Source organism: Salvelinus alpinus, chromosome 33 (genome assembly GCF_045679555.1).
Source record: "Salvelinus alpinus chromosome 33, SLU_Salpinus.1, whole genome shotgun sequence".
Lineage (NCBI taxonomy): Eukaryota > Metazoa > Chordata > Actinopteri > Salmoniformes > Salmonidae > Salvelinus > Salvelinus alpinus.
In genome coordinates, this window is record NC_092118.1 from 421593 (window position 1) to 436650 (window position 15058).

Sequence of the window (15058 nt, forward strand, 5' to 3'; positions counted from 1 at the left end):
ATTTCTTTCCTTCTTAACCCTTTCACACGTACCATCACACGGGTGTGATCGTTCTACAGTGGTCCCTGAAGCGTACGATCACACCCGTGTGATTAGAACACTCATTTAGAACGCTCGTTTAGAACGGCCAGTTTCGAATGACGCAACAATCAGCGTTTGAGCTGGCCACACTTTTTTCAGAAACTATTTACACAAACACAGTCCTTACAAAGTTATGTCCAGAATGTGAGCAGTTTATTTTTGGATTCAATGTTCAGATATTCACAGAAGAATATATAGCATAACACAATCATCCTAACCGGAAAAATGTAGGCTACATTTGTCCTAGCGCTGAGGAAAGATTGACCCAACACAAGCAGTCATATTTTCTAACTCTCGGCTGACATAAACTACAATATGAATTAGCTAATAGCAATTATTATTATAATTAATCACATCACGGGTGAGCACACCATTGATCGAAATAATTAGGTAAAGCACTTTTTAGAAATCGAAAGTAATCCGACGATTAGTTTCAGCGCGCAGCCATGCATTTTTTTTTCCTCACAGAAACCGAAGATAATAAGAGAAGACGAGATGAGTTTGGTCTGTTTATAGTATGCATGTTGAAGGGGTGTGTCGTCTACCGTCGTTCACATCCCACCATTCATTTCCGGAAGTCCTCAAAAAACGAGTGAACTCTTACTCACCTCATTTTGTTATAACATCTTTGGTCAAACAGACGATTACGTGAACCCAGAATGCATTGAACGTCAACAAACATGACTACACAGCTGGAATTAGCGTAGCTCATCATATAATCAGTACAACCTTCAAAAAAGTATTTTACACACATAATATGTGCCCATTACAATCTGTGCAAGAATCGGAATGCATGATTTGTCACCTAGATTTGAAAACATGTGAATAAAACCGTAAATACACAAATAATTGCCACACAAAACATTTTCTGATAGTGATTTATTGATACAAGTGGCGCGTGCCGGCAGTCAACCACGTACCCTCTCACTCTAAACCATTCAGTGTTGTTGTTTATGTATGTAGCTAGTGAGATGAGCTGAAGCATTAGCAATGTCTTTCAAAAGGAGACAACAAACAAATGTGGAAATTCTGGAGATTTTTTAAAATTCTGACAATGAGTCTGAGTATGAAAGTCAGGAATCAGATTCTGACAGTGACAGTGAGGAGCTGCCCCCCAACCTTGTAGCCATTGAGAACCCTGAATCTGAATTTCCCTTGTCCACTGACAAAGTCCCAGTTCCCTTTGAAGATGCTGGTGGTGATGGAGGCATACCAACAGTGGATGAAGTACAGGAGTTCTGTGGTAGCTGGAAGGCCACCAGTCATTTCACCCCTCCTGGCCCTGCTGTTTCACCCCTCCTGGCCCTGCTGTTTCACCCCTCCTGGCCCTGGTGTTTGCTTTGATGAGTCCCAGTCTGGAGTGCAACGCCCCTTGCCATTTCCAACTGAGGCAGAGTGCTTCAAGTTGTTTCTGACAGAGGAGCTGGTGGGAGACATAGTAGAGACCAATCGCTATGCCTTGGAGCTACAGGATAAGAGAGAGCCAGGAGTGGGGGACAACCACAATTAGTGAAATGTATACATTCCTGGTGACAGTAAAGACTGCTTTCTAGTTCTGCTGCTATGACTGCATTTCATCAACGATACTACCATCCTAAATGACCCGTTATACAAAATAAGAAATGTTAACAGCTGGCAGTAAAGTGGCATGACAAACGAGACGTCCATGTCCTCTCCACTGTCCATACAGCAACCATGTCGGCCACAGGGAAGGTGGACCACCTGACGGGAGAGAGAAACAAACCAGACAGAGAAACATGAAACCAGACTGCGTGCTTGACTATTACCTCAAAATGGGGGCAGTGGATGATAAACAGCTTTGTGGAATGCACTCAGAAAACGACCAAGTGGTATAAGATATTTTTCAATTTTTCCAGGGTAGCGTCAAAATACAACATGCCAATACTTCTGACGCATTTAGCATTGTTTTACAGAACTAATAGAATAATGTAACTAGCTACATAAGCACGATTGAATATAACACCATAAAAGGTGAGTAACGTTACCTCGCGTGTCCGCGGTTATAAGGAATATATACAAATATATTATGCTCCATTCACACAGTGACCTATAGTAGAAACGGTATAACACGACACAATAACGTAATTAGGCACTTACTTTGATAGAAACGCAGTCTTGATTTGAAGATGGGTGTCTGGAGTGACGCCTCTAGCACTGAGACGCTGTGCCACTTGGGAGTCATAAGGCCAGGGTAGCTTCAAAATACAACACATGCTAATACTTCCCTGACGCAATTAGCATTGTTTTCCAGAGCTAATAGGAGAATGTAGCTAGCTACCTAAGCATTGAGTATAACACCATAAATGTTATGAAATGAGTAACGTTACATCGCGTGTCCGCGGTTATAAGGAATATACACAAAAACATGATGCTACAGTAGAAACGACATAACACGACATGCAGAAACTATTATAACGTAATAAGGCACTTTGATAGAAACGCACACATTTCCAAAGGTATTATTGGTAACGAAAACAACTTTGATTTCGATGCAGGCGACAGGTGGAATAATATGAACACGTGTATGCAGGACGGCAGATGAGTAAATGTCCTGCACAAACAATTGAGAAGTGTTTGGGGAATTTTGTCCGGGTCAGAAATGTCAAAAAAATTAATTGGTCCGCAAAAGTAAAAATGACTACTTTTATGTGAATGAATGAGGCGGAACACACCTCATTTCAAACTGTTATTAGAAAATAAAAAACTTGTTAGAAATAATTTAAAATTGACAAATAAAAACAGGCTGCGTGCTTTTGTTTGAGGGCAGCGCGGATGAAATGTACTGTTACATAACAAACACATTCTGGAATGGAGAGAACGTTCTAATATCACGTGCATAAAAAAACTCACGCTGGGGCGACCGTTAGAGATATTTGGAACTCACGCATGAAAGGGTTAAAATGCATTTGAGCCAATCAGTTGTATTGCGATAAGGTAGGGGTGGAATACAGAAGATAGCCCTATTTGGTAAAAGACCAAGTCCCGTATTATTGCAAGAACAGCTCAAAAAAGCAAAGAGAAACGACAGTACATCGTTACTTTAAAACATGAATGTCAGTCAATACGGAACATTTAAAGAACTTTGAAAGTTTCTTCAAGTGTTGTCGCAAAAAACATTACGCGCTATGATGAAACTGGCTCTCAAGAGGTTCCTCTACAGGAAAGAAAGACCCAGAGTTACCTCTGCTGCAGAGGATGAGTTCATTACAGTTACCAGCCTCCGAGCAGCCCAAATAAATGCTTCACAGAGCTCAAATAACAGACACATCTCAACATCAACTGTTCAGAGGAGATTGCGTGAATCAGACCTTTATTGATGATTTGCTGAAAAGAAACCACTAGTAAAGGACACCAATAATAAGAAGAGACTTGCTTGGGCCAAGAAACACGAGCAATGGACATTAGACATCACCAACAAACTAATTTGGTCCAAGCACACCAACACAGTCGTGAAGAGGGCATGACAAACCTATTCGCCCTCAGGAGACTGAAAAGATTTGGCATGGGTCCTCAGATCCTCTACAGCTGCACCATCGAGATCATCCTAACTGGTTGCATCACCACCTGGTATGGCAACTGCTCGGCCTCCGACCGCAAGGCACTACAGAGGCTAGTGTGTATGGCCCAGTACAACACTGGGGCCAATCTTCCTGCCATCCAGGACCTCTATAACAGGCAGTGTCAGAGGATGGCCCTAAAAATGTTCAAAGACTCCAGCCACACGAGTCAAAAATTGTTCTCTCTGCAACTGCATGGCAAGCGGTACCAGAGTGCCAAGTCTAGGTCCAAGAGGCTTCTAAACAGCTTCTACCCCCAAGCCATAAGACTCCTGAACATCTAATCGAATGGCTACCCAGACTACCTCCACCACCCCCCCCCCCTCTTTTACGCTGCTGCTAGTCTCTGTTATCTATGCATAGTCACTTTAATAACTGTACCTACATATTACTTCAAATACCTCAACTAACCAGTGCTCCCTCACATTAACGCTGTACCGGTACCCCCTGTATATAGCCTTGCTATTGTTATTTTACTGCTGTTCTTTAAATATTTGTTACTTTTATGTCTTATTCTTATTTTTTAGGTATTTTTTTAAATCTGCATTGTTGGTTAGGGCTTGTAAGTAAGCATTTAAGGTCTAAGGTGTCTACAGGTCTACACCTGTTGTATTCAACGCATGTGACAAATAACATTTGATTTGAATTCATTTAGACTGGTGGAAATCTGTCCTTCGGTATGACGAGTCTGTGTCTTTGTGAGATGCAGAGTAGGTGAACGGATGATCTCCGCATGTGTGGTTCCCACCGGAAGCACGGAGGAGGAGGTGTGATGGTGTGGGGGTGCTTTGCTGGTGACACTGTCAGTGATTTATTTAGACTTCAAGGCACACTTAACTAGCATGACTACCACAGCATTCTGAAGTGATACGCCATCCCATTTTCTTTGCACTGGTAGGACTATCATTTGTTTTTCAAGAGGACAATGACAACACACCTCCAGGCTGTGTAAGGGCTATTTGACAAAGAAGGAGAGTGATGGAGTTCTGCATCAGAGGACCTTGCCTCCACAATCACAACCCAATTGAGATGGTTTGGGATGAGTTGGACCGCAGAGTGAAGGAAAAGCAGTCAACAAGTGCTCAGCATATGTGGGAACTACTTCAAGACTGTTGGAAACTTATTCCAGGTGTAACTGGTTTAGAGAATGCCAAGAGTGTGCAAAGTTTTTTTGGTTACTACATCATTCCATATGTGTTATTTCATATTTGTGATGTCTGCACTAATTTTCTACAATGTAGAAAATAGTACAAATAAAGAAAAACCCTGGAATGAGTAGGTGTGTCGAAACTTTTGACTTGAACTGTACATGTACTTGTGTGCACATAACATGTGTTCAGATGCAATGGTGTGTGTTGTGTGCGCACAGTACAGTATGTATGTATGGATAACCTCAAATACCTACGTTTGCAATATTCCTCATGCTAAAAGTGTGCGTGCATTTGTGTCCCCGCATAAGTCTGCGTTTGTATCCTATGCATTTCACCGCTTACTGATCATGACTCCAGACACAGCCAACAGCAGGGCAGCAATGAGGGCTGAAGTCCCCACAGACAGAACCAGGGCCAACTGGGACAGGGAGGGCTGGGGAGGCAGGGGAGACACCTCTGTCAGGGGAGAGAAGAGATCAGATATGGGTCAAATACATCTTATTTGAAGAGCACCACGACATTAACTGAATATGAGTGATGGGCACTAAATGCTGTTGCTTTTTATCAATACTATATTGCTATATATCGGTTTAATAAAAAACATTGCAAATGTGTGAATGTTCACTTTTCTGTTCAAGTCAAGACAATTGCTTGCTGGTTGCCCATCGAGCCAGGTGTGAATGTTCGGAGAGCCTAAACTTACCCATATCAAACACTATGTGTGTGTGCGTGCTGTCAGGCCTTGACCTTTTGGGTGAGGATCATATGCGCCAGATCCCCCCCCCCTCTCCCACCACAGTTTTATGACGGTCGAAAATACCTGCAGGAAAACGCTCTCTCCCACTCTTTTTTATTACTTCCGGCGCCGACAGAGATGGCCGCCTCGCTTCGCGTTCCTAGGAAACTATGCAGTATTTTAATTTTTTTTACGTGTTATTTACAGATGCACAATCGAGAGCATCCCAGCAGCAGCCCCAAAACATCACTGCTAGAGGAGATCTGCATGGAGGAATGGGCCAAAATACCAGCTACAGTGTGTGAAAACCTTGTGAAGACTTACAGAAAACGTTTGACCTCTGTCATTGCCAACAAAGGGTATATAACAAAGTATTGAGATAAACTTTTGTTATTGACCAAATACTTATTTTCCACCATAATTTGCAAATAAATTCATTAAAAATCCTACAATGTGATTTTCTGGATTTTTTTGTCTAATTTTCTCTGTCATAGTTGAAGTGTACCTATGATGAAAATTACAGGCCTCTCTCATCTTTTTAAGTGGGAGAACTTGCACAATTGGTGGCTGACTAAATACTTTTTTGCCCCACTGTACATATTCTTTATCCCTTTACACTTGTGTGTATAAGGTAGTAGTTGTGGAATTGTTAGGTTAGATTACTCGTTGGTTATTACTGCATTGTCGGAACTAGAAGCACAAGCATTTCGCTACGCTCGCATTAACATCTGCTAACCATGTGTATGTGACAAATAAAATTTGATTTGATTTGATTCGATTTTCAGAAATGGAAGTAAAATTCCATTGTTACCACAGAGAGAGACGTTGCAGTACGGTAACATCAAAAGGTTGAATAATAAAACAATATTTCTGTAATGCAAACAGTTTGAAAGGTCCGTGGGTACTTAAAGAACAATTATGTCAGAGCAGTTGTTTTGGGATCTCATTAAGGACGGTATAACAACTGTATCTCTGAATGTGTATATTTCCCAGTTATCACATAGTCCATCTGTAAATTGCCCACCCAATCTACCTATCTCATCCCCATACTGTTTTTATTTGATTTACTTTTCTGCTCTTTTGCACACCAGTATCTCTACTTGCACATCATCATATGCTCCTTTATCACTCCAGTGTTAATCTGCTAAATTGTAATTATTCGCTCCTATGGCCTATTTATTGCATACCTCCTCATGCCTTTTGCACACACTGTATATAGACTTTATTTTTTTCTACTGTGTTATTGGCTTGTTTATTGTTTACTCCATGTGTAACTCTGTTGTTGTCTGTGTCACACTGCTTTGCTTTATCTTGGCCAGGTCGCAGTTGTAAATGAGAACTTGTTCTCAACTAGCTTACCTGGTTAAATAAAGGTGAAATAGAAAATACAAATAAAAAAATATCTAAATGTTGTGGAACTTACAGTTGAAGTCAGAAGTTTACATACACTTAGGTTGGAGTAATTTAAACTCGTTATTCAACCACTCCACAAATGTCTTGTTAACAAACTATAGTTTTGGCAAGTCGGTTAGGACATCTACTTTGCGCATGACAAAATAAATTTTGCCAACAATTGTTTTACAGACAGATTATTTCACTTATAATTCACTGTATCAAAATTCTAGAGGGTCAGAAGTTACATACACTAAGTTGACTGTGCCTTTAAACAGCTTGGGAAATTCCAGAAAATTATGTTGTGGTTTTAGAAGCTTCTGATAGGCAAATTGACATAATTTGAGTCAATTGGAGGTGTACCTGTGGATGTATTTCAAGGCCTACCTTCAAACTCAGTGCCTCTTTGCTTGACATCATGGGAAAATCAAAAGAAAGCTGCCAAGACCTCAGAAAAAAAATTGTAGACCTCCACAATTCTGGTTCATCCTTGGGAGCAATTTCCAAAAGCCTGAAGGTACCACGTTCATCTGTACAAACAATAGTACGCGAGTATAAACACCATGGGACCACGCAGCCATCATACCGCTCAGGAAAGAGACCCGTTCTGTCTCCTAGAGATGAATGTACTTTGCTGCGAAAAGTGCAAATCAATCCCAGAACAACAGCAAAGGACCTTGTGAAGATGCTGGAGGAAACAGGTACAAAATATCTATATCCACAGTAAAATGAGTCCTAAATCAACATAACCTGAAAGGCCGCTCAGCAAGGAAGAAGCCACTGCTCCAAAACCGCCATAAAAAAGCCAGAATACGGTTTGCAACTGCACATGGGGACAAAGATCGTACTTTTTGGAGAAATGTCTACTGGTCTGATGAAAGAAAAATAGAACTGTTTGGCCATAATGACCATTGCTATGTTTGGAGGAAAAAGGGGGAGGCTTGCAGCCGAAGAACACCATCCCAAACGTGAAGCACGGGGGTGGCAGCATCATATTGTGGGGGTGCTTTTCTGCAGTAGGAACTGGTGCACTTCACAAAATAGATGGCATCATGAGGTAGGAAAATTATGTGGATATATTGAAGCAACATCTCAACAATTCAGTCGGGAAGTTAAAGCTTGGTCGCAAATGGGTCTTCCAAATGGACATTGACCCCAAGCATACTTCCAAAGTTGTGGAAAAATGGCTAAAGGACAACAAAGTCAAGGTATTGGAGTGGCCATCATAAAGCCCTGACCTCAATCCTATAGAACATTTGTGGGCAGAACTGAAAAAGCGTGTGCGAGCAAGGAGACCTAGAAACCTGATTCAGTTACACCAGCTCTGTCAAAAGGAATGGGCCAAAATTCACCCAACTTATTGTGGGAAGCTTGTGGAAGGCTACCCGAAACGTTTGACCAAAGTTAAACAATTTAAAGGCAATGCTACCAAATACTAATTGAGTTATGTCAACTTCTGACCCACTGGGAATGTGATGAAAGAAATAAAAGTTGAAAGAAATAATTCTCTCTACTATTATTCTGACATTTCACATTCTTAAAATAAAGTGGTGATCCTAACTGACCTAAGACAGGGAATTTTTACTAGGATTAAATGACAGGAATTGTGAAAAACTGAGTTTAAATGTGTTTGGCTAAGGTGTATGTAAACTTCCGACTTCAACTGTATATAATTAAGTATGAAACTATTTGTGAGAAGATGAAATGTTATGTTAGCCTTTTAAATGAGAATTGTTTATCATATAAAAGTTTTACCAAGTCAGTAACCCCGGCCAAGTGAGCACAGACATTGTGGCAACATGATGGAACCGCCCTCCAAAGGTGAGTGCTCATAAACGACCGCTAACGAAATGTACATTAGAATAGAGAACGTGAGGATGCAGTCCACACGCAGAAATGGGTAAGAAATGTAAATCTCTAGAGACCAGTACATTGTCGGGTTGCTACGGGCGTGTAAAATGTTTCTAGCTCTACATTAGACCAGCGTGACCATGAGCTGAAAGGTACGGAATGGCTAGACACTGAAACTTTCTTGAGTGAAGAAGATGAAGACTACACAGGAACATTCAGTCTGCAGCTGTTTAACTACTTTAGTCTAGTAACCTCGACCGAGAACCACCAGGTGGTACTCTGAAAGATCCATTCTAACAAACACTTCCTCGGCAACATCCTTTCTCATAGACACCTGAAACCAAGAAGCTAGTCCTACAAAAGACATGGTGATCTCTGGTGGACAACCAGAGAGTTACAACTTGAGACTTCCTGTCAATTTACTCCCTGTAGATGGATCGAGTGTTTTCAAAAGACAGAATGCAAAGACATACACACGTAAATATGTACATTGCAATTCTTTCAAATGAGCGGCCGTTCATGTGCAAAGTATTTGCATTTCCTTGAGCATAGTTATTGCTGTATGTATGTTAGTGGAATTCCTTTGTCTCTCCCTTTCCTTCTTTTTTGAATCCGTCATTTTGTGAAACAAGCTGTCATATCAGTTTAGTCCACTAGGGCTTTTTCATTGCATTGTGTAGTAATCAATGTGTAAGCTCTCCTGTTTGTATGTTTATGTAATTCTGTGTGATTATTCAGTTAGTTAGTAAATAAATAATTAAGCCAATTTGTAAATTGCTGATTCATCATTTATGTTAGGGTTCTTGTAGATATCCAAGAGTTTTGCCACATTCAGAATGAGACTGAAGGTAAATAAGAATGAATGAATTGACTGTGACTGATGTAACAGATATGTATATCTTTAGAGTTTAGTCGGGAGATAGTAACTCGTTAAATAACTTTTACCATGGTGCCCCAGATTACTACTTAATTAACTGTTGTATGATTCATTTAATGGTGTAATAATTGAACGTGGTATGTAATAATTTTATAAAATAACAGTCAAACACTAGTAATGATAGTCAAGACATGACAGTGCTCATTTGTGTGTGTGTCAACTAATTCATTGTATGACTTTTCAAATATCTGTTTCATTTGTACTTACTGTCCAACTGGATCCAAACAATGTGTTCAATTGCAGTTTGTGTGTGTGTGTGTGTGTGTGTGTGTGTGTGTGTGTGTGTGTGTGTGTGTGTGTGTGTGTGTGTGTGTGTGTGTGTGTGTGTGTGTGTGTGTGTGTGTGTGTGTGTGTGTGTGTGTGTGTGTGTGTATGAGAGTGAGAGAGAGTGTGTGTGTCTCTGACCTGTTGATGAGTTGATACAAGACACTCCGTCGCGGGCCAGTACAAAGTCCACGTCACAGTAACACATGGTCCCCTCCTCGTTCTTGTGACAGTCACCCGTCTCACAGTGGCTACAGTTTAGCACGGGGCCGATGATCACCTCTCCATCACTTTCCATACCTACAGGCACAGACACCGGACATGGTCAACAGGATACATGCTCCGTCATGGTTCAGTTCCCACTTTTATCGCCCTGCCCGGGGCTTGAACCAGCAACTTCCGGCTACTGGTCCACCTCACTACCCTTTACCTTGCCGGTTGCCGCCTTATAGTTCATAGAAAGTGTTCGTGTGATTGTCTCTCATTTAATCTGTTACCTTTCAGAGGGTCCAGGAAGGTCTCTCCCTCTGGGCTGATGAAAGAGGAGCCGTCATCTCCATCCTGCTTTGGGTCATTAGCTTCAGATGTGCTGCCACCTAGAGAAAGGGAGGGGGATGGTGGTGGTAATAAAATTACACAATTAGTCAGTAAACTTATTACAGAGTACCTTAATGGTAATCTAAAGTGCTACCTGATGAAATATGTAATGACAGATAATGATAATTTGTTGGACCAACAAATGGCAAAGGGACAACCTACCTTAACATGTTAAGACAAGACTGGAGATGTAATGTCATATTGATTTTGTTATATATTCATGTTACAATGCTATATACTGTATATTTACTGTAAATTAGTTTTCACCTACCTCTATAGCCCCCTCCTCCACCACCGGTTGTACAGGCACCTCCCCCTCCCCCGAAACCTCCTCGGGTCTCCCAGCTGAACTTAATGCAGGGCTGCCCCCCCTGGCCTCCGAGTATGAGGGGTCTCCCGCCCTGAGACCCAGGGTTACTGTCATTCCAACCTCCGCCTCCACCTGACATACACAAAGACACAAAGGAAAAACCCCAAGAAATAAATAATGTACACACATTTACAAACACTTATTGGATATCCAATCAATCAATTTATCATTGATTGAGTGGTTGATTGATTGATTGATTCCTGGATAGTCAAAGTATTTGAAAGTTGCAAGTAAATATTTACACGGGGCACCATATAATGTAGATGTATGATGTTTTCATGGGATGGGCGATGATAATATTATGATTATTTGATTCAAACCCCTTAACATCCACCCATTCACACTCAGTCAGGTCGATTGTCTGAAATAACATCACAAGGAATGCCTCTGGCACCGAGCCAAAAAGACAGTAAATACCCCTGTATCTGATAGAGACTTGGCAGTAATTTGTAGTTGGGGCCTCACCCTCTCCTGTCACAAGCAGGCTCGCGCTGTAGTCAGCACTAAAAACCCTCAAACCTACAGACACTCTCCCGGCTTGCGTCTTGCCCTAATTTCTCCTCCTCTTTCTCCTCTTGGTTACAGAGAGAATGAAACAAACAAAAGTAAATCCAAAACATGTAAAAAAGAACACCCTATGAATGACAGCAACAAACAGCACAGGCAGAGTGAATATTTCTTTCCGCGCTCACCATGCTCCACTCGCAGTAAGCCTAAGGCCTACTGAACACTCGAATCAATATATTATGTTCTGCGAGGTACAGTCGACTCAAAACAAGTGAATAATGGATACCGAGATGTGTAAAAAATAACGGTAATGGAGAGGCGTTGTGTTTGCACCCAGGGTAGAACAGGAAAGAGAAAAAATGTGAAGGAATAGACATGCAAGGTTGTCATCTTGTCCTGTCTTGTTTTACTAGTAAGAAAGATAAATATGACTATGCACAGAGGTAGCAGGGCTATGAAACCCATGCATAAGGGATGGAATAGAAGTACAAGAAGTGCACTGAGAATACATGTTTTTTTAAATAGATGTGTCCATGTTAATGTATGTTTCTATCTGGGAGCAAACACATTTTCTTAGGACTGTCAAACTATTTACTTAACAGATGTCTACCTGGAGTACACCCAGGCAGACATACCCTCATATAGACACTAAAACATAACTACCAATCCAATTAAATTAATGAATTGAGTACAAACTCAAACTGTTACTGTTGGACAATTCACTCAATAATATTTTCTATTGCCATAAACAGAACTACACAAGCAAAACTGGAATACACCCAAAATTGGTGTATCTTATCCAATGCGACATTCTACAGTAAATCCCTTGCATTTTGCAACTCAAACTTCAACCCTAAACATCAAACTTCCAACTGTCCTTGCTGCGACCAAAATCAGGAAACAAATAATAACTGTATACAAGCCGATTTGGCAATACTGTAAACTAACATTGTCTATCCACTCCAAAGGATACTCCAGAGCACAAGCCACTGAAAACATGCTATTATTTTATTTATTAGGATCCCCATTACCTGGCGACAAAAATGACAGCTAGTCTTACTGGGGTCCGTCATATAACAAAAAAGATATTACAGACAAAATACTTCACAATTTAAATCAATTTAAAAACATTAGCATGTAGTGTGTGTGCATCTATCAATTACACAAACATGTCAGTACATACACAACAAGTAGGTCACATGGTGGAGAGACGTTGTGTCGTGAGGTTTTGCTTTATATGTTTTTTTAAACCAGGTTTGCTCTTCACTTGCGCTACATAAGATGAAAGGGAGTTCCATGCACTCATGGCTCTGTATTATACTGCCTTGAATTTGTTCTGGACCTGGTGACTGTGAAAAGACCCCTGGTGGCATGTCTGGTGGGGTAAGTGTGTGTGTCAGTGCTGTGTGTAAGTTGACTTTGCAAACAATGTGGAATTTCTAACACATTAATGTGTTTTATAAAAACAAGAGGTGACGCAGTCAGTCTTTTCTCAGCTCTTAGCCAAGGGAGACTGGCATGCATAGTATTCATATTATCACTTAACTAGGTATTTCTTTGCAGCACAATACATATGACCATATGACTGGACAATAATTAAGGTAAGATAAAACTAGAGCCTACAGGACTTGCTTTGTGGAATGTGGTGTCAAAAAAGCAGAGCATCTCTTTATTACGGACAGACCTCTCCCCATCAGTTTACAATCTAAGGTAACACCAAGTAATTTTGTCTTCTCAACTTGTTCAACAGCCACACCATTCATTACCAGGTCTAGAACTTAGGGACTATTACTGGCCACACATTCCAAAACAGACTGCAACTCTTTGTTAAGAGTTGTGACTTCATTAGCTGTGGTTGCTGATGCGTATATGGTTGAGTCATCAGCATACATGGACACACATGCTTTGTTTAATGTCAGTGGCAGTTCTTTGGTAAACATAGAACAGAGTGGAGGGCCTAGAGAGTTGCCCTGCCGTACACCACAGTTTACGTTTGACATTAGAGATGCGTATATTAAAGACAACCCTTTGAGTTCTGTTAGATAGAAAGCTCTGAATCTGCACTGAAATCTAACAATACAGTTCCCACAATGTTCTGATTATCAATTTGTTTCAATCTATCATCAGTAATTTGTGTCAGTGCAGTACATGTTGAGTGCCCTTCTCTATAAGCATGCTGAAAGACTGTGGTTAATGTATTTACAGAAAAGTGGCATTGTATTTGGTCAAACAATATTTTTTACAACAGTTTGCTAAGAGCTGGCAGCAAGCTGATAGGTCTGCTGTTAGAACCAGTGAAGGCTGCTTTACCACTCTTGGGAATCGGAATGAATGTTGCTTCCCTCCAGGCCTGGGGTTAAAGACTATCCAGTAGGCTCAGATTGTAGATATGACAGATAGGAGTGGCTATAGAGTCAGCTACCATCCTCAGTAGCTTTTCATCTAAGTTGACAATGCCATGTTTGTCATTGCTGATCAACAATAATCGTTTTCCCACCTCACCCAGAGTAACTTTACAAAATTCAAACTTGCAATGCTTTTCTTTCATTATTAGTGTTTTATACATGTGTACAATGGCTCACTGTTCATTGTTAGTATTTGCCCACTTTTCCAATGAAGTAATCATAAAAATAATTGGCAACATCAAATGGTTTTGTGATGAAAAAGCGATTTAATTTACAGTACTCCAAAGTTTTTTCCCATCATTCTTTACATCATTGATCTTGGCTTCATAATACAATTTATTCTTCTTTTTGTTGAGTTTAGTCACCACTTTTACATTTGCAGCAAGCCAATTGGGGTCACTCCTCAATTGTCAGGTGTGCCTTGTTGACCTTAATTACCTCATCTGATGAAGTTGTTTCTTGGTTAGTGACTAATTATATCTCTATTTTGTTGGTTTTGTGAAAGCTACCTATGCGGTGGAAACATGGTGAAAATATGGGGTTGTGTGTTTGGCTATTGTGGTTAGCTAATAGAAATACATATTGTGTTTTCGCTGTAAAACATTTTAAAAATCGGAAATGATGGCTGGATTCACAAGATGTTTATCTTTCATTTGCTGTATTGGACTTGTGATTTCATGAAAATTATATTATATGATATCCCTGTTCCGTTAGGCTAGGCTATGCTAGTCAGCTTTTTTGATGAGGAGGATCCCGGATCCGGGATGGATAGAACTACACGGCAGGATCTGGTCAATGACCTGAAGAACGCTGGGACCACAGTCTCAAAGAAAACCATTAGTAACACACTACGCCATCACGGATTAAAATCCTGCAGAGCATGCAAGGTCCCCCTGCTCAAGCCAGAGCATGTACAGGCCCGTCTGAAGTTTGCCAATGACCATTTGGATGATCCAGAGGAGGAATGGGGGAAGGTCATGTGGTCTGATGAGACAAAAATAGAGCTTTTTGGTCTAAACGCCACTCGCCGTGTTTGGAGGAAGAAGAAGGATTAGTGCAACCCCAAGAACACCATCCCAACCGTGAAGCATGGAGGTGGAAACATCATTCTTTGGGGATGCTTTTCTGCAAAGGGGACAGGACGACTGCACCGTATTGAGGGGAGGATGGATGGGGCCATGTATCGCGA

At 40.9% G+C, this 15058-nt stretch overlaps 1 protein-coding gene and 1 long non-coding RNA gene across 2 annotated transcripts in view; both read right to left on the reverse strand.

Moving 5' to 3' along the window:
- LOC139563184 (ALK tyrosine kinase receptor-like) overlaps nt 1-15058 on the reverse strand; it is an 819033-nt gene that overhangs the window by 76590 nt on the left and 727385 nt on the right. Inside the window, exons 16-19 of the mRNA XM_071381520.1 lie at nt 10859-11029; nt 10488-10586; nt 10132-10290; nt 5153-5266 (exon numbers count right to left, since the gene is read on the reverse strand). Of these exons, the coding sequence (XP_071237621.1) occupies nt 5153-5266; nt 10132-10290; nt 10488-10586; nt 10859-11029 (543 nt within the window). The remainder of the gene's footprint in view (nt 1-5152; nt 5267-10131; nt 10291-10487; nt 10587-10858; nt 11030-15058) is intronic.
- Nucleotides 944-3938, reverse strand: LOC139563185 (uncharacterized). Its single transcript, XR_011672501.1, has 2 exons — nt 2200-3938; nt 944-1803 (listed from the first exon to the last, which is right to left on the reverse strand). It is a non-coding gene; the product is annotated as an uncharacterized lncRNA (long non-coding RNA).